The sequence below is a fragment of the Grus americana genome, chromosome 1 (assembly GCF_028858705.1).
Source record: "Grus americana isolate bGruAme1 chromosome 1, bGruAme1.mat, whole genome shotgun sequence".
In the NCBI taxonomy this organism is placed as follows: Eukaryota; Metazoa; Chordata; class Aves; order Gruiformes; family Gruidae; genus Grus; species Grus americana.
Window position 1 is genome coordinate 151,452,900 of NC_072852.1, and position 19,380 is coordinate 151,472,279.

At 43.3% G+C, this 19,380-nt stretch overlaps 1 protein-coding gene across 10 annotated transcripts in view; it reads left to right on the top strand.

The window, feature by feature from the left end:
- The window catches only part of LIMS1 (LIM zinc finger domain containing 1), an 82,236-nt gene that overhangs the window by 29,919 nt on the left and 32,937 nt on the right, over positions 1-19,380 (top strand). Inside the window, exon 1 of one of the 10 annotated variants that reach the window (XM_054810684.1) lies at positions 3,843-3,934. The exons of 4 other annotated variants lie outside the window; for them this stretch is intronic. In XM_054810684.1, coding sequence (XP_054666659.1) covers positions 3,882-3,934 — 53 coding nt within the window. In that variant the 5' untranslated portion in view covers positions 3,843-3,881. 5 more of the 10 variants (XM_054812514.1, XM_054812696.1, XM_054808095.1 and 2 more) reach the window with 5 other exon arrangements.

Sequence of the window (19,380 nt, forward strand, 5' to 3'; positions counted from 1 at the left end):
CCATGCAGATGACTCCTGAAGTGTACGAGAGCCATATTCTAATTACAAGTGCTTTACTGATTCCGATTCATTGGGAGAGGTGATTGCAAACCTCGAGAGGGCTGGGATCCCAACATCCTGAAAAGACAGTAAATACAGTTTTCGCAAAGTTCCCCTCCGTTCCAGTGCAGCCGTGGCTGCGGCCTGCTGCCCACCCCCTGCTCCCCTTCCTCCTCCCCAGCCCGCAGTGTTACCTCCTGCTCCCAGCCTGGCAGGAGGGGACGCCTCTGCCCGTCCCGTGCCGGTCGTCCCAGCGCAGGACGCCCACGCTGAAATGGAGAGATGCTCCTTGCATCTTGCTCCCTTGTGCTGGGTACGGGGCTCACTGGTCCCTCGCTCTGCACCAGCTGTGTTCGCTCACCCACCCCTCAAAAAGCAGTCTGCTGGCAGGCTGTGTCAGCTGGGAGAGGGCTCTCATGAGAGCAAGAGGTGGCCCAAAAGAGGGTGCTGCTCCTTGCAGCTGGGGTGGAGGTGAGAGGAGGAAGGAGTGTGGTGGTGGGGGAAGGAAGAGCGGCGGAAGGAAAGAAAAGGAACTAGACTTTGCCCTTTAGGTGGCTGTGAGCCTCTAGATCAACTCAGTTGTCTCATGTATACACCCTCAGCAAACTGGAACAGCTGAGGCATGAGTACGTGTTTCCTTCTGGTTATTTTGCTCCAGGAATGGTGATCTCACGGGGTGGCGGGGCAGACAGCTGCAGGGTGTGACTGGCTTCTCCACCAGCTCCTGGCAATGCGGGCACCTCAAAGGTCTCCTCTCGGAGGGTTACCCAGTCTGCCCGAATCGGGGAGAACGATACAGTCCTGGCCAGGAGCTGCAGAGCGTTGAGCATCCTGGAGCAACCTTGGGGATCTGTCTCCACCCGTGTGCTGCTGTTCTGGATCATGGTGGCCTGCTAGAGGAGCAAGGAGAAATACTGTAGGAAATGTGGGTCTGAAGCAATGGTTCCCACCTGTAGTCAACCCTTGCTTGACAACACTGGTCTAATTTCATGCCAAGCTCAGGTCCAGCCCCTCTCCTCTGCCTCAGGAGCTTCATCATCACTGCAGAGCCATGACTGCTGATCCCATCATCTGCTGGTGCTGGAAGCCCTGGCACCAGGACCAAGCTGATGGGCTTGGCTGGACTGTGTGACTTTCGCTAGAGCTGTTCTTGTGGCTTGGCACTGCCCCTCCCCAAACGCCCACTCGGGGTGAGTGCAGACGGCAGCGACCTGGCAGTGCTTCTGAGCATGGTCTCTGTGGGACTGGCCTTGTCCTGCTCTCCTCAGCCGTAATTTTGTTGACAAGTTTTCTTTTAGCACAGCTCTTTTGGAAAATGGGTTGGTGATACAATAAGGCCAGCTACCGCAAAGTGAACAAAATTGAAAAACATAGTTTGGCCAGGCCAAACCAATTAATAAATGACTCAAATGTGCTTTAAAAAGTGTTAATTGAAGAGTTAATGCTTGTTTTCCTAGTTCCCCTTTAACAGATGCTTATTGGCATTCTCCTTGAAGTCTTGCAGCTTTTACAGTCATCATGAATCAACAAACTGTCCTTGCCTTCCTATAAAAATGGAACTGCCAGCATATGAGCACTATATGAAATAACATGCATTACAATACCACGTGAGGCCTCTCTTCATTCTGTACGGCAACTGGTTTATTGTGATTTTCTTCATCCTTGAGAGCAAACTGCTCTTACCTTGACATTTCCCACATTATTTTGAGACACAAAGCTGCAGTGCATTCTTCATCCTAGATTAGTAACTGTCCAGTGATAAGTTTAATACAACTTTGCTGCTGTTCTTGTACTTGAAGGGCCTTCTCAGAAAGAGATAAGTTCAAATGAGGAAGCACTATGCGGCAGTATAGGAAACAGCAGCTTGGAAAGATAACTTACATTGTTAATTTGTCCACAAACAGGGTTAGCGATAATGTTAAGTGGCCTGAAGACCGAAATAGAAGGGGGAAGAAGCAGGACGTTGAAAGCAGGATGTAGAGAGACATGGTGGAGAAGGGAAAGCAAAATGAGGCTCTGTTGGTATGGCATAGCATTATTTGGTGCCTATGGTGAAAGCAGGTAAGAAGGATTAAAAAGACATGCGTGTGCATTGTCTGCCAAAAATCTTGGAAGAAGGCGAGGTATTGTGCACCAGACTTCACCAAGATGCATTGAATATTGCAGATAAATACACTACAGTGCACTAAGTACAGTTTTAAATGTCTGAATAGAGAAGATTTCGGCATTGCCTTTAGGGTCACTGTCAAATGCCAGCACAAATGTGATGTCTGAAAGCAGCACATCAGTTTCTCCATTAAATGCTGCTGTAGATCTGGGGCTGGTCCTACTCAAGTTTCACAGCTTGGGAGCTTGGAGGGCAAGTAGTAATGTTTTCACATGATGTATTTGTTTTTAAGTTATGTCTGTCCATAAACAGACAAATTAATAAATACCCTTCTGAGTGACCAAGAAAAAATGCATTTTCTTGAATTCCTTTATAAATGCTACAAGCATACTTTGTAACCATTATTGTCAGTGAGTGGTAAAATAGTGTTAGGAAGGTTTGATTTGTGATTAGAAAATATTAAACCTTTAAAAATTGTTTGCCTCAGTCTTCAGCGGAAGAAAGCTACCTTTAAATGAATTGCACAATATCTGAAAACTACATCTTCATAATTTTTTCTCTGTAACCAGTAGCAGGCCAAAAGACATGTTATTGAGAGCGTACAATAGCAAATGCTGGTGGGTAGGTTTGCACCATTTCTTCGTCCCTGTCACTGGCGGTGAGCAAGGTTTTAGGCTCCGCTTGATACAGCTCTGATTGTGTAGTGTCAGGGGAACACACTGTTGGTCTTGAGGATATTGCTGCCTTGACCTGCAAAGGATTGCCTGGGGCCTTTGAAGAGGCGTGCAAGGGATTCAGATTGCTTTAGGGAGACTGAGTTTGGGCCTCTGTCCACACAAGAGAAATGCAGCTCAACTCTTGTGTGGTCACCTTAACCTGCTCTAGAAGGTGGTGTGATTTTCTCTTCCCAGTTAGTCCTTGCCCTGTGCTGAGGTTGCCAGAGACAGCAGTAGTCATCCAGGAGATGGGGAGTGAAACTGGCTGCCTTCATCTCAGAAAAGAAGAAAATCAGAGGGTATTCCTCCTTTTTCAGCAGGTGGGAGGGTGGGGAGAGAGGGTCTTCTCCCTCCCCATCGCATTGACAGAGGTACTTGCGGTGGGGTAGGGTGGCCCCGCACGGCTCTTTACTGCTCGCTGGTGGCTCCAGGGGATGGTTGCTCTTCCCAGGTAGGGACCTGGGACCCTGTCACACTCATTGAGATGTCTGAGGTTATGCACACAGAGTTGTTGCCTGTTCCCTCTCTCTTTGTCCCCAAAATAACAGCGTAAAAAGCCACAAGTTAAGGTACAGCTCCTGAGGGACTGGAATTGTCACAGTCAGCTTCAGTCCCTGGAATATCAGAAAATTTGTAAGATGAAAACACCCGAATGATCCCAAGAAGTGGATCTACAGCTGTTGGCTGTTCCCTCTCCAGGTTTTTGTACTTTTGTCGTGTTAAAAATACCAATGGCATATCTAAAGCTATACGCTTTCGTGTGGGGTAGAGGATTTGCTTCCTTCTCCTTGGTGGTTTTGAGATGGAGAACTGGCATCACACAATTTGTGGAGCCAAACTGCGGACTTTGATGGTTTTGTCGTCTTCTTTACAGCATCAAATTTTTACAGGTTAAAAGAAGGAAGTGGTTTGCCGAGTCTTTTTTTTTTTTTTTTTTTCAATTTACATTTTATCGCAGCTACCAGTAACAACCACAGGGAAAAAAATGCAAACTGTGAGTATTCAATGTAAAGCTATATATGGAAAAGGCTGCTCATTGCGAACCTGCTGCCAGCAAAGCTACACCCTGCCAGTAAGTGTCCACCCGGCTGCTTGGGCTGAGGGTCTGACTGTCTGTCTGTCTGCCTGTCGTGTCTGCCGGAGTGTGTCGTGCTGCTTTCCAAGCCGACAGCCTGGCAACAAATTGTACCGTCTTTGAGTCGTTCACGGGGAAATTTTTACGGGCGGGAGCCACGCATGGGAACAATGATAAATGGAGTTAGGAAGAGGATGGATAATAGTTTTGCTTGCTGGGTTTTATTACTACTAAAAGCAAGTGGCACCGGTATAGAGCTTTGAACAAAGCCCTTCGTCATTCTTGAAATGTGTAGAGGTGTCCTGGTATTCCCAGTAGTTTTTTTATCCATTGCTCATCTGGGGTGTTTTTAGGGACACTATTTTGTCCCCACCCAGAACAGAGGATTCGTGGTCTGTTTGAAGATACCCCGTCGCTGACGGGTTTTTTTGAGCAATGGGATACTTGGCAGTGGCTGAGGAAGAGGAGACTGCGACGGAGTAATTGAACCCGAAAGTGTAATTCCAGTGGAAGAATATTTTTGTCCCACCTGTTACAGAAACTGTATCGCTTCTGGTATGATTTGAGGGAGTCTTTATGTTCAGGAGTCAGCCACTTTTCCAGCGAAGCAAACCTTTTACGGTAGGGCAGCTGTGCTTTTCCAGTTTAAGGATTTTGCTCTCATTTAAGAATCTTAAGTGTGTTTTTAATGTGCTTTAAAATATTATGAAAAATCCATATGAGGTTATAGTTTTATATTTTGTGCTGAATCCAAAAGTAATTTTTGCGGCATTAAGAGGAGGGGTGGAGGGGTGGGTGTTTCTGTTTTACATTATTCTGAATTTTCAGAATGAATTAGTTTCTTTTACACTATGAATTTCTTTCTCAGTATGGATTTTTCTGCATGGATACAGATTACAAGTTTTAATAACTTTGAAACCAAAATCTATATACTTAAAAATTAAGGGTTTTTTTGAGTGACTGAAAATTGCACCTAGCCTGTGTTTCTTAAGTGTTTACATGTATTCAGCTTTATTTTTCTCAACACATGAGCTACTTTGTATATTCTGCTTTAGAGAGTACATTAGTTCTTACACTAGAAACCATCATGCTAGAGTCTCTGACCTTTTAAAGGTGATAATCTCTAGGGAACCACTGATTTCTACCTTTCCTGGAAATGCTGGTCAGAGTATAGGACCACTTTTCAGTCTATCTAGTCTCCTGTGCTCTCTCAAGTGTTTTCTCTGTGTGCCCACTGCCTCCCCCCCTTTCCTTTCTAATGTGTTTCCCCTGCCTTGTTTTTTGGGAAGTGGGGGCTGTGTGGGGTGGCTGTATGGTACGTTCACAGACGTACAGCCAGGATCGTTGCTTCTTCTGAGCTGCTCAATTGACCGTCCCTTGCCATTCGGCTCATTGTTCTTCTTACAGCCAGCGGCATTCAAAGGCTCCAGTACCCTCTCAAGAGTTCAGAGGTGGGTTATCCTTCTAAAATCCCAGCACTTGCAAGCGTAAAGTAGTGTCACCTACTGCTTTGGCGGTCATACTTGGTTGTGTGCCCTGAGGTGGTGGTGCCTTCAAGCATGTGCACGTCGTCAGGGTCACCGGCACCTCTTCCATCCTTTGCAAGGGGAGCGTGACATCTTCTGTCCTTGGCAGTATAATTTCATTTAGAAGTGAAGAACACAAAACCTTGATGCGAGGCTTTTCTTTCTGTACTTGTCATGTGGAGTTAGTAATTTGAAAATTATTTGTGATGTGGAAAACAAAGGGGTCAGGAGAATAATTATTGGGCAGTCAGCAGAGGAAGCAGTTTATAGGCTGCTGTGGTTTTGTTTATATTTATTTAACCCCGATGAGTGGTGTTTTGGAGAAAAATGGAGACCTCCTAATACTCCCATTCGTTCAGTGAAAGGGCAAAGTCAGCCTGAGGCCTGTTTTGGGATCTCCCACCAGCTCTCCGGCAAAACCAGGTCTCAGCGGTTGCCCGTCTGGACCGGCTCAGTCAGCCTTTCTGCAGCCCTGGCGGGCTCGCTGGCTGTCGGGGCACAAACCCGGCCGTCAGAGCAGGTAATTCCCGGGGCTGTCTGGGGCAGCAGCTCTCCGGGCAGTTTTCTTTTTTTGCCACAGATTTTCAGGTTCTGCTTTTGTCTTTTTTTTTTTTTTTTTTTTGGAGGCTTCTTCAGTCTTTTGTGGCATCTACTGGGGAACTTCTAATCACCCAGTAAGCCAGCTGACACCAGGGGCTTTTTACCCCCATTTCCAAAGGCATTTTATCCCATTACAGTAGAGTAAAATAAACATTCTGGATATATCTACAGTAGTAGGGTGCAGGTAGAAATCAACTTGTTTAAAAATAAGACTTTTCAGTCTTCTTTTTCAGACTTAGGACCTTCATGCATCATAAACCAAAGTGTTTAAATGTAACAAGTATATTTCTGACTGGGTTTGAAAATCTCTTTTGGGAAGAGGCTTTTAATTCCAAGACAGCAAAAAATATTCTAAAGGGAAGGTCCTGTATCTAGAAATGCAGGTCAGGAATTGTTTGTGTGCCTTATTTGTGTTTTTCCATGTATTCTAGGCTATGAACATTAATCTAAACTCTGAATATCCTGGCTTTAAACCCTCCCTTCCCCCATCTTTTTGGTGTGGTTTTTTTTCTTTTCTTTTCTCTTTTTTTAAGATGTTTGTCACATCGAGTTCAGGGTCCGTATGAGTAATTGTACCCATCTTAAAGTTTCAATTGCTTGCCAGCTTCTTTATCACTCTTTTTTTTAAAAAAGGCTTGTTTACAAACAGCAGGACAAAACTGAATCATGCTGTCGTCACACGGTTTCTTCTTTGCACACCTACTCATGCATTCATCATCCACTGATTAACAGCGTTAATTTCCATCTCTAATGCTAACCTACATCTTCAGCCGCTGGTCTGTCATTCCCCTCTGCTCTCAGCTTGGCCCCAGTCTGAATTACTAAAGCATATGTGAGTTAATCCATTACCTCTCTCTGGCTGCAGAGAGAAATACTGGTGCTGAGAAATAAGGCAGCATTTTCCCACTAGAGGGAGGTATTGTAAAGCTCAGCCAAAGTAGAATGCCACTTCCTGGAGACAAATGTGCCTTTTGCAGGCTTTTTTTACTGAATTTTAGGAATTCATGGGGCAGCGTGTGCAGAGAGCTCGGAGGAGGCAGCCGCAAGACCTTGCTCCACATTCAGTTAGACAGAAGATTTCTTCCATGCTTGCTTTTATATTTTTTTAATTATTATTAGAATGAAATAGTTGGAATGAGAGCAGGGACCTCTGCCTTGCCTCACTGAAACCTCATGGACCACCTGCAGTGGAGGTGGAGAGGCCTTTGGTACCACCAGGGCGAGGAGGGACCCCCATGCTCACCGCAGCAGCCCTGCCTTCCCTCTGCTCCCTCAAATCCCAGAGGACTTTGGTGAGGTGAGCGCATCGCTCCTCTGAAGGGTATTGAGCCCACCATCATTGGGTGCTCAGACATTGGAACAGGCTCCCCAGAGAGGTGGTGGAGTCACCATCCCTGGAGGTGTTCAAAAAGTGTGTAGACATGGCACTTCGGGACATGGTCTGGTAGACACGGTGGTGTTGGGTTGATGGTTGGACTTGATGATCCTAGAGGTCTTTTCCAGCCTTAAAGATTCTATGCTTCTGTGTAGGTTTTTTACTTTACATTGTATGGCAGGGATATGCATCCACAGAAGAGGTTTAAAAAAACCCCAGCAACTACTGTTAAATTGCAGCATACGTGCTTGGTCAGCTGGACTGTGGACGTAAATCCATAGTGCAGCTTTGCAGTGTCCACGTAGATGGTTCAAGTGCCTCAGTACTTAGCCTAATCCACAGATTAAATATTCATGCTTCGGGATTGATTGATCACTAAGTGGAACAGGGAAAGAAACATCAAAACACATGTTGGAGTCACTTTAGACAAGGAAGGAAACGTGTAATTCATTAATTATTTAAATTATTGAGTCAACAGTTCAGGCTCCCCTGAAGCTTTGAAAATTTTTTTTTCAAGGTTCGTGCCCTTAGATTTGTGGCTTGATTTCTCTCTGCTCATTTCCTTTTATCACTGCCTGCCCTAGCAGGGACCCAAGGCACGGTACTCTATTCCCTGACACCCAAACCCATCTGTGGGGACTCGCCTCAGCAGCCTAATGGAGAGAGGCGTAAAGCTTCTTTTGCGGTTGGCACATCAGTCGGGTGCTTCAGGGGTTCTTGCAAAACTGCTGGAAGGGTTATTTCCACCTTCCTTTGCTTGCTCCAGCAAGTCCCATGCATTCCCGCTGATGTACAAGCCTTTTCCTTGGCTTTAAAGAGTGTTTTTTCTTCCAGACTTTGTGAGAAATAGTAAAAACCCAATGTTCTTGGACACGTTCCTCTGGAGACTCATCCCAGTGATAAGCTGGGTGAGCGATGGGGGATGGAGAAACATGCTCCCCCCACCACAGCCTCCTTTTAACTGTGTGGTCTACCGGCACTCCTATACTGTTCTTATAACACTCTTCTGATTTTTTTTTTTTTTTGACTGCTTATGCTGCCCTAGAAACAGGTTCTTCTATTGCTTTGAAAATCTTCAACTAGATTTAATTGAAATTTGGTGGTTTGTTCAAAGTTTAAAAAAACCAAACATAACAAGAATGTGTCACTGAAGTGGAAAAAAGATCAATCACATCGATAAAGGCTTCTCTGTGTGAAATGAGAGAGCTAAAACTTCGTCTTTTCTGGTTTCTATAGTTAATGTACCTTCTCCATAAATACAGACTCATGAAGAAATGTACTGAATTTGAAGTACTTGGCATTTTTTGTTATTCCTAAATTCAATGACATGGTTTCCAGCATCATGGATTACTGTTCACATTCCTTTGAGCATAGTGAAAAGTAACCAGACATAACCTGTCTTAAAAGATTTTTAAATTGCAAAATTCTGCTGAATACCTACAGTCACCAGAACAACAATACAACAGAAATTTAAGAGAGAGCACTTCAGGCCTGCAATATCGAGATAAATGTTTTGCAGGACTGCAATGAAAACTCAGGCATGAGCTTTGTCCTACATAATAGAAAGTTATTTATTGCTTGAGATGGACTGCATAGTTTCTGTCTAGGTTCCACCTTTTGCTGCTTAGACATAGGTGAATATTTTCCTCTCATAAAATACTGATAATACCATGCTTATCCATCAGATTGCAGTAGCAATGTTAGCTTTCTCTGGAGGGGAGAGGAAGGTCGGTTGCATGAGTGAAGAGGCACACACTGGAAAATGAAGAGCGAACCTTCAAAGTACAGGACATAAACAGAGGCTGCATGTTACTGGTACCAAGAAAAGCCGTGGTAACTTGGCCAGTGCTCAGAAATTCTGACAGAAAGTGAAAGGTCCACGTGGTCCCGTCCCACGCGAGGAGAATGTAATCTCTCAAAAAAAGGAATTACAAACAGCAGATAGGGGCTGGAAGGTAGGAGAGGGTGTGGGCAGCAGGAGGCACTCACTGGGGAAGTTCTTCTTCCTGCTGAGCTAGGTCCATCCAGGTTGCTTTCTGGCAACCTTTAAGTGAGTTAGTGGAGAAATATCATTTGCGTTCTCCAGCATCTCTGCCCAAACCACCCTTACAAGGTGTATTTGATACTCAGAACTTAAGGTTTGGCTGTTTGAGTAATTTCAGATTTGAAACCTCATCTCTTGTGAGGATTGGTGGAGGATCCCACAGGGCAGGGAAAGAGTCTGGTTTGGATTTCTTCTTGTAGAAAGCTTTTAGCTTGTTCTCAAGTGCTCCAAGAAAGTCTTTCCTAAATCAGCTTAGGCCCCTGTTGGAGTTTGCTGAAGAAGCCTGTGAAATAATGATGCTGTGGAGCTGAGTCCCAGGTCTACTTTAAAAAACTAACCATCTTGCCCTCCTTTATACTGAGGTGGATTTGTTCTCTATAACAACTCATTTTTATTCTTTCAATTTACATGCTCTGTCTGCTGGTGTTGATTTTAAATTTTAATAATACCACTTTGGTGCAGCTGTGGTTTCTAAATACGTTTTAGTAAAAGCTGTTCTAAGCACAGCAGCTGTTCATGCAGATAAACATGAATTCTAATGCTATGGACTTCACACCAACACATTGGCAAAGAGTTGTCCTTTAATTTTTAATAGACTTGTGTCATGATTAATACAAAAATATTCAGTATACACTGAAGAGACTGCTACTGTAGTGAATGAAATCTCATGAACAATTTTGTAGGTAATAGTTCAATTTCATTGGTTTACAAAGAGCTTTTTCATGGCAAAACAATATACTCTGTCTTTACTTTTTAGATTATTATTATTATCTAAAAATGGTTGTTTGGACCAAGATAAGTCATTGGTAAGGTGATATTTAAAGCCCAGTGAAAACTGTTGGTAACATACAAAAGCTGCTGTGCCACAGGCATCTGTCATCTGCCACTCTTAACCTCCACTCGTAACAGCATTAACTTTTCATTGAATCACTGAGTGACTGACTGCAGGGAATTGGCATTTAATTATGTTTAAGATTATCCTACTGCGTATTGAGAAACAATTTTAAATACTTTGCTTGAAACTGGAATGCAGCGTGTTTAGGCATATATCGTGACTGTTCTCTCTTTTATTTTCTGAGGACAGGAGCTTAGATGTATAGCTCTTGTTGACGTTTCAGTGTGTGCAACCTTCTAACATCATATAAATCACTTTGAATTTCTCCAACCATAATCTATTTGGCATGTTATGTGATTCCTTTTCCAAAATAATTTCTGTTATTTTTCCATTGTGTGATGTTTTATATTATATGTTGATGACATTCCAGGCTGAAGTACATTGCTAGTATTATATAAAATGACTGTGCTTGTGTTCAGTCTGGTAATCCTGACAAAATTGGCGTCGAGTGACATAGCCAGTATTGTATATGTTACGCTTTTGTCCATTACAAGAGTTCAAAAATACTCTAATGTGCATTCTGCTACAAAATAAACACTTTACTAATGAACTATGAAATTCATACCTCATAGAACTTTTTTCCTATCCTAGTCAAAACAGTCCTTGCAAATTGTTAGATTTCTTGGCTTTTATTAAATGCAAGTTCATTTAAAAAACACACCCTCTCCAACTCTCAGCATAGAAGTAAAAACTCTGAATTCAAAGTTTTTGTTTATATGTGCAAAGGATAGTGTCAAAGAAGTCATAAAAATATTTCAAAAAATTGCTTTTTTTGAAGCCTCCTTTTAAGCTGAAAGGAAGAGTTTCATTACTAAAAAATTACTAAGTGAGATGAGACGCAGAGCTTGCAAATCCCTGCTAGTCACCTTCCTGTCTTACAGGAAACCTTAAGCGCTTTCTTTCCCGTTTTACAATTACACAGGACACTCCATCACTACAAAATGTGACAAATAGTTGGGGTGGTTATGTTTTGATAGCTGAGAGTAGGAAGAAAAATACGTTGTGGTTTTCTTCTGATTTTCAAGATGCGTGGAGAAGAGCAGTTTCTGACAAGCACAGAGCTATTGCGCTCCCAAACTGAAGTTACTTTGCTGCATTAATCTCCCTATCACAGTTTGCTTATGTGCCTGAGTAACTCTGAATTTTCATAGTGCCAATGACTTTCTTTTTTGTCATAAATTATAACGAGAAAGAGTTAACAGCTCATTGCAGCCCCGGAGATTTTTAGCTCCTTGGAGCAGGCGCTGGGAGAGCGCAGACGGGGCAGGGTGGCTGCTGTCGGGGCAGCTGGACTTTGAAGAAAGCTGGAGGGAAGCCGGTGAACTTGTCGCAGACATCCCTTAGGTGTGATCAAGTGATAAAAAGGAAATGTGGTGCCCTTCGGGAGGGTGTGTACCTGTGAGAAACAGGAAGCCGAGAGCAGCGGCCGCCTGCCTGCCCTGCCTGCCCTGCCTGCCCTGCCTGCCCTGCCTGCCTGCCTGCAGAGGTTGGTAGCTCGGGCGGGCGCAGGTGTGCCGACACGCCGCCGAGCCTCTTCTCTCCAGGCATCTTGGCAGGCACGCTCCTCGGCAGCAACATCTGGAAGAGGCGGGGTGTGTGTGGGGGGAGAAACCCAACCCAAAGCCAAAATATCCCCCCCACACCTTTAAAAAAAAAACCACACCAACCCTTCAGGTAGAGAAATATGACGGCCTTGCAGCTGAAAGAGTTGTCACATTCAGGTCTGTACAGGAGGAGACGGGATCGCCCTGATAGCGTGGGACTGCCCGGGTCACACGAAGAGAAGCTGAGGTGAGTGCGAATCAACGGGTACCGGCGGGGCACGGAGCCCTTCTCGGCAGCCTGCTTGCTTTGGTGGTTTCAGCAGACAAAATGCAAACACAGCTTTGGAAAGTCGCTGCAAAACACATGCATCAAGAAGCAGTCCTGAAGCACTACGGAAAAACCCCCAAAGGAGGGATAACGGGAGCCATATGGTGACCTTGTGGGTTTTGGCGATGGTGTGTCTCCCTTCCCTGGCTGTGGGAAGGGCAAATGTTAGCCCGTGGTTGCTTCTGGATCCCATCTGACAGCCAGGACTTGCAAGTAAATAACTTTCCGCAACCTGACAACTTTGCTCCGTCTGGTTTGAAGTCAGTTTAGGGTCACCCAGGTGCTGTGGGTTGTGCTGCTTCTCGGGGGTCTCGGTGCAGCCCCTCTGCCGGGCTGGTTTGGTTGCAGAGGGGCTGGGGTGGCTCCTAGGCTCTGGCTTTCTTCATGGGGGGGGGGGTTCTTTGTTGTGGAAAGGGCTTTAGACAAAAGAATGCAGCAGGATTGCTTAGCCTGACCTTACCCAGGAAGGGTGACCAGAAATCAGAAAGCCATTTAATGTCCGGGGTTATCTTCCTGATGCTACTACGTGCCTTTTGAAAGAGTAACAGTGAATTTTCAAAAAGCCTTTGTTTGGAGCAGGGAGATTAAAGAATTGTCTGTAACCCGAGTAAGCGCAGACATCAAAAAAAAAAAAGTAAAAATGCAAAGTTGGTTTTTTTTTTCAAGTGTGCTCGGTGTGAAAGCAATCTGTTCCCACTTCAAGCTCCTCAGAAAAGGATCCTGGTGTAAACGCTAACAAAAGCCTCGGTGGAGAGGAAGCACTTCCTATCTCCTAATGCCTATTCTCTGGTTGTATTTTTAGATTATTTTTCAGTGTTGGTGGTTGTGCATCAGATTGGAGTGCTGTATAATTTAAAGGGGTTTTGTTACTGCACTTTCATTACCTGAGTTAGCAATTTCAGAAAGATGGGTATTCAGATTTGGGGGATTTACCCTTTTTGTTATAACTAAGCAGCTTAATTAAAAATTATTGTGGAAAATTGTGTGATTGTAACCTACTGAGATTATTTGCCATGAGATACCAGAAATATCAGATCAGTTCTAGGAATGGGTTAACTTGCAGGTCTGATATGTGTGCTTGGTATCTATTTATAGTATTAATTCTGAATTGATTTTCTAGATGGACTTCTAACAGCGTTACAGTATATATTATACTCATATGACTATAGATGGAAGAATAATCAGACTTAGTAGAGATGTGCAGAGATTCTTGACTTTTTTGTGTTTAGTTTCTTTTATGTAAAACTAGCAATGAGGAAGAATGGATCTTGTTAGGGAAGAGAAAGCTGCTTTTTAAAGCATATGAATAAAAATGAGTGCTAGCTCTCCAGGGTTGTGGTGGTGTTTCTCTTATTTATGTGCACATCCAAGATGGGGATGAGGCCCTTTGTGGGCTGGGTGGGGGGAAGGGTTGCCTGTACCAGTACGAGTCTGGGTGTTTTGATCCTTTCCTGAGCCTCTTCCAGTTAAAGACGAGAAGTATGTGAGACAGGGATAGGTCTTGAGAAATAGAATCCAAGTGGAGGAAATACCAAATCAGAGGATTTATGAGTCAGCTCAGAGCAGGGTATTGGAGACACAAGAAGGTGCGTAGAGCATGGTCAGATGTTGCTCCTAGAGCGGAGGGACAACCCGTACCTAAAGATGGAGCTTTTCTTATATTTGCTAATAGCTTAAGCTGGTTCTTATTCAAACTAAACCTTGCTCCTTCCTAACCCATTTTGTGATATTTCAGTTGTGTTGCCAGGCAGCCTTATTTGTCGCTTTCACCGCATTCTCCATGTTAAAAGGCTATAGCATTGTAAATACAAAATAATGATATAACAACAGGGCGAAGAGCAATCAGGAATGAAAAGAAAAAGTAATTAGTTTTCTAAAACTGGAAACCTCTAGCTTTTTTCATGTGCTCTCCCTGGTGACACTTAGATGCCTGTCGTTAGCAAATACTTTCAGAGTATCTAGAGTCCCCAAGAAAGACAAGAGGTTTCTTTCATGTCTGCTAAATATAGCCTGCCATCCTCCATGGCTTTGCAATGCCCTCCCATAATTTCTCTCTCCAGTTCTTTGTTCTATTGCCTTTGTATTTCATTTTACCTACATATTAATCCACATGTGTTAAAAAATATCAGCCCCGGAGGAACAGTTCACTGAAAGCTGCTTTCTCCATTCAAATACCGTATTTTTCTAATTCTGGGCCAAAATGTACTTGAGATGCCAATGTCCTTAGGGTATCCTGTGAGAATTTCTGTATTTAGAAAAAATAAAAATGAAAATCACCCTTTCTTAAAGTCATACATGGTATCTACCAGTTTTCATTTTGCAGCCTTTTACATCGTACCCCAGTATGAGATTTCTCTCTTCTGCCCTTTTTGAGGTCTGTGTCTCCTTTGGTAGTAGTTTCCCGGGATCCAGGCTGGAGTGTTCCTCTGGTAAGGCACAAAGCAGCAGTAAGTAACCCAGCAGACTCCACTTAACAAACCCCATAACCTCTCTGGGAACATTTTAATCTGCTGCTATAGATGTTGCTGGTGCTTTACTGACCTTACAGGGAGCTGGAGCCTGCCTGCCTCACATAAAAGGTGGTCTGGATAGCTCATCCTTTTCTTGAACTTGCACAGCACAAAAATGTGCTTGGTTTAGACCTGTGCTGGGGTAGGGATGCTGAATGCAGTCCTCTCTTCCCCTGCTTGAGCTAGGCTCACCAATGCATAGACCTTAACTACACAAGATGCTCCCCAGGTGCAGAGCTCTAAGTGCAGGGGGCTGCCCAGCACCTTCATCTCTCCCCTGTCCGCAACAGATGCGATGGTCATTGAACTGAATGCAACCTGAGAAATTCCCTTTTCAGAACCGAGGGGAAGACTTACTCTTTTCCAGCTATATTGATTTGGTGGGAAAAAAAAATGACATCTCTGATAAATCTCGTCTTGCCTTGTCTTTAGAAATGGCATGTTAAAAATTCCAACTCTATGCTCAGCTATTCTTTCTTGCTTTTCTCAGCAAACAGGATGCAAAGGAAATTGTACGCATACATTTATGATTAATCATTAGGAGTCACTTAACAGTAGCAGTATGCTTGCTATTTTTGCTCTTTCTCCATCTCATCCCCTGGCTTCTGTAAAAATAGAATGATTCCCCTACAAAATTTGATCCTATTAATTTCCAAAGCTCAATACAAGGTACTGGGAAAAGCAAGGGCAATTCTCTCTTTTTTTGACAATTACACTTAAAGTGAATTTGATCATTGTTGTCCATAGCTCTTTTTTCTAAGTTCATATTGGTTCAAATGCAATTAAAAATGTGAACAACTTTCGAATAGGTTCGTCTCAAGTTTTTACCAAACAGTAAATTTCAGCATTTGCAATAAATAATGATTGGGCAGCTTCTGTTGGTGGCTCTCAGTTACTCAGGTAGTTAGTTCACTGCTCTGTTCTCTTGTGCAGAAGGCACCGTAGATGTTTTCCACATTAACAGCTTTGAAGTCTCTGCCTTCCCTTTGCTCTCTGCTGCTGAAGCTGATGGGTACATCTGGGTGAGTAGGTGCAGGCAATCTTCTGCTGGGTCCCTTCAGGCTCCTGCCTGCCTCTGCACACTGACTCCAGGCTGGAAGGCATGTGGATGTGCCCCAAAATTTCGTGCACAAAGACTCCCTCGCAGATGAAATAGGAGACATAAGCACATTCTTACGTCCCACTGAGCCTTGCGGGGATAGGCTCTGCACAGCAAGCTCGTAGGTGAGTATAAAAAGAAACAAATGAATAAAATCCCCCAAACATCGGCAACGCGGTAGGGCTGAATGCCTCCCTTTCTTTATGAGGTACGGCATTTGGGAGTTCTGCGAGGTCGCAAATCTCCTCAGCCTGCCATCAAAAACCCCATGTGTAGCAGCCAGCCAAGGTGTGCAGCTGTTTCCAGCTGCACGTTCCCCCTAACGACCTCCTGCTCTTCCTAGGAGGAGAAGAGAGAAGATGATGATGGTCAGGGACTGTCTGGGGAACCAGGCACCTTGTTCATCTTTCAGATGCCTTAGGGTGCTGAGGGCAGGGGAAGGCAGAGAAAAAGGATCTGTCCGGGGAAGCATTCTTAAATTTGATTTCCACTGGTAACGTTTTTTAATAGCATCACAAATGTTAATATTTACATAGCTGCTTTCTGTAAGCAGATGTTTCACTTGCTCACAGTGCCAGTGTCAGCAGGTAAAGCAGTAATTACTCAATACATTGGTAAAAACCCAAAGAGACTAATTTATTAAACCAGGAAGAGCTTGAAAATAAATGTTAAGCCACTAAAAAAATTACACTCCTTCATTTGTTGTGGTTAGAAACTCTGCTGGAATAGTAGAGACTTGAGACCTAGAAATACTCATTTGAATCAGATGCTTGGGAACTCTTGATTAAAACACACTTTGGCTCATCTGCTAGCTGCTCTAATTGAAGAGAGGATTTGTTCGTGTAAACGTAACACTGAATTATTATTATTAATTATAGTAACTTCCAGCCAGCAAAAATATGCTTCATGGTTGTATTTTAATATTGCAATACTTAATATTTCTGTTGAGCCTTAGCCTGAGGTATCCAAATGACTAGAGGATTTACTTTTCATTTATGCTATATTTTTCACTGCTCCAGGGGTTAAAATAACTGAGGATCACACCCTTTTTTTCTTGCCTTCTCTCTCACCCCTTGTCTCCTGCATTGCATAACAACTCCTAAGCGATTTCATTGGACTTGCTTACCCTGACTATCACCTCCCGTGACTCCAAATGACCGAGATAGCTGCTTGCATAACAGAAACCCAAGCAATTACTACTGTTCCTCTTATGCTTGCCTCATTGTAATAATCTATGATTTCAGTAAATTGTTAAGCCTTCATGATCATAGCAATTAGGATTTTCATTGCTCTTTCTTACAGGATTAGCTGGCTAAAGATAAGTTGTAGGTTTCTTTTTTTTTTCTTTCTTTTTTTTCTTTTTTTTTCTTTTTTTTTTGCTTTCATGTGTTTTGATAGCACCTCATCAGAAGTGTTCTCTACAGAAAACATTCTGTCATTGCTCATTATTCTTTGTTATAATTAAGCTCGCCTTGGAATGCAGTCTGTCACACTGAAGTGAATTTACACACAGAGGTATTCTGCAGAGGGGAGAAAAACTAAGTTATGTCAATGTTACCACTTCATAAATATTACCAACTTGTAGGCATGGGGGAGAACAAGCTAAAGGTGGTTAAATTTGGGTTCCCTTTCTGTTTATTTTGCTTTCCTGTGGTCTCTGAGCTGTTCTAGGAAATGCAAAGCCTCGAGAGGACCGTGGGCCTTTTACATGATGCTCTCCAGACTTGGGAAGGGCTCCAGCTTGCCAAGTACGTTGCCTCTGAGGGTGACCAAAAGCTGATGCCTGTGGAGGGACGTGTAAGGAAAGAGCGGGCCTTTTATGGGATTTCCCTTGGTAGCAATCCCAGTTTGCCGCCAGCTGCGGCTCAGGGACTTCCTACAGAGTCTGTGACATTCAGTGGTTTTCCCTTCGGTTAACTCCTCCGGTCTCACCTCGCACCCAGGAATCTCGGGGCATTTCCCAAACATGAGTGATGATCTGAGTTTTCATGTGTATTATCTGATGCCGTAGTGCACATGGTTGTGTGTTCATTTTTTCTTTGCTTGTTTTGTCGTAGCAGCTTTAGACATTGGTCAGTTTTCATCTTTGTATCTGCCAGCTTTGTAGAAACTTTCTGATTTTAGCTAGTTCCTGGTAGCATTCCAAAATGATCGTTTCATATCTATAGAGCTCTGTGAGCAGTGTTTCTGGATGACACTGCTCAGCTTTGCCAGCAGATTGTAAGTCATCCTGTGATGTGTCTTTATATATCAAGAAGATGAAGCTTTGTGATCTTTTGGAGCCTTTTATCCAACAAGAGAAATATGGTTTATGACTTTTGTGACTGTAGCTTTTCTGCTTTTTCTATCTCCTCTAATGGCCATGATGGAGCTAGAAGAAAATTAATTAAAAACTATTAGCTACTAGCATCAAAGGAAGTAACCTATTGGCAGACACAGCTAGCAATACCTGGCAGCATTTCTCAGCTGTGCCTGAGATGAAAAATTCAAAAGATTGAAGCTGTTCCCAACAAGGAATGAACAGATGAAGGTGAAGCAGATATGAAATGGTATTTGTCTTTTCCAGCATGTTAAATCCATGCATGCTGCACTCTTCATAAAGTTCTCGATCCTGAGTTGAGTCTACCTTTTGACCTCTGTTTCTATGCAGTTATTGGAAAAATGTTACCCACTCGGAGTCATGAGTCAAAACCGCCCTGGCTGGTCCCCTTCTTGTTCCGGTATGGAAAGTTTGCATTGAAGGCTGTTTGTCTTACATGATGTTGGGCTTTTCAGTTATTGTTTTGTACGTTTATCCTTGCTGACTTCAGAAACTGAAGCATACACTATATTTCTGATATATTAAAAGAGCTGCACGCTCGCTCTCTCTCTATTTTTTTTTTTTAAAGGACATGGTAACATCCTGTCAGGACCAGGTTGCAGGTCATGAATTTTGCCCAAAGTGTACAAATAATTGCTTAACCTACATTAATTTCTAAAGCTAATCCTCAAATTATACCCACTTCTCTGTGGTACGTAGCAAACAGGACGGAGTTTAGGCAGGGCTTGAACCCCTGTGATCCAAAGCACAAAGCCCCATGCTGCGCCTTCAGATAATCCCAGCGATACGCTGTTGCGAGGGGTAACTTCTACATCTTCCCTCACAAGTCTTACAATATATATTATAACCATTCAGTCCTGCTTTACTCGTGCAGGAGTAGTGGGTTGTTGGGGTGGAAACTGTTACTTTAAAAAAAATCTTGCCGTAGTTAGCTAAGCCTTTGGTTTGGAAAATGCATGAATCTTGCTTTGCAGTAACTGCTACTGAAATTCATTCACGCTTACTTGAAAGTTCTGCTACTAGTATTGAAGAGCTAATAAATATAAAATACAAGATAAAGATCTTAGGTTTGTGTTACCCAGTATGTTAATGGACCATCATAGTGAAGTATGAAAGCAATGCTATTTTGTATTATCTTTATTTGTCCATACTTTACTTGTGCTCGACCCTTAGGAACATAAATCGCTTCTGGTTATTCTCTT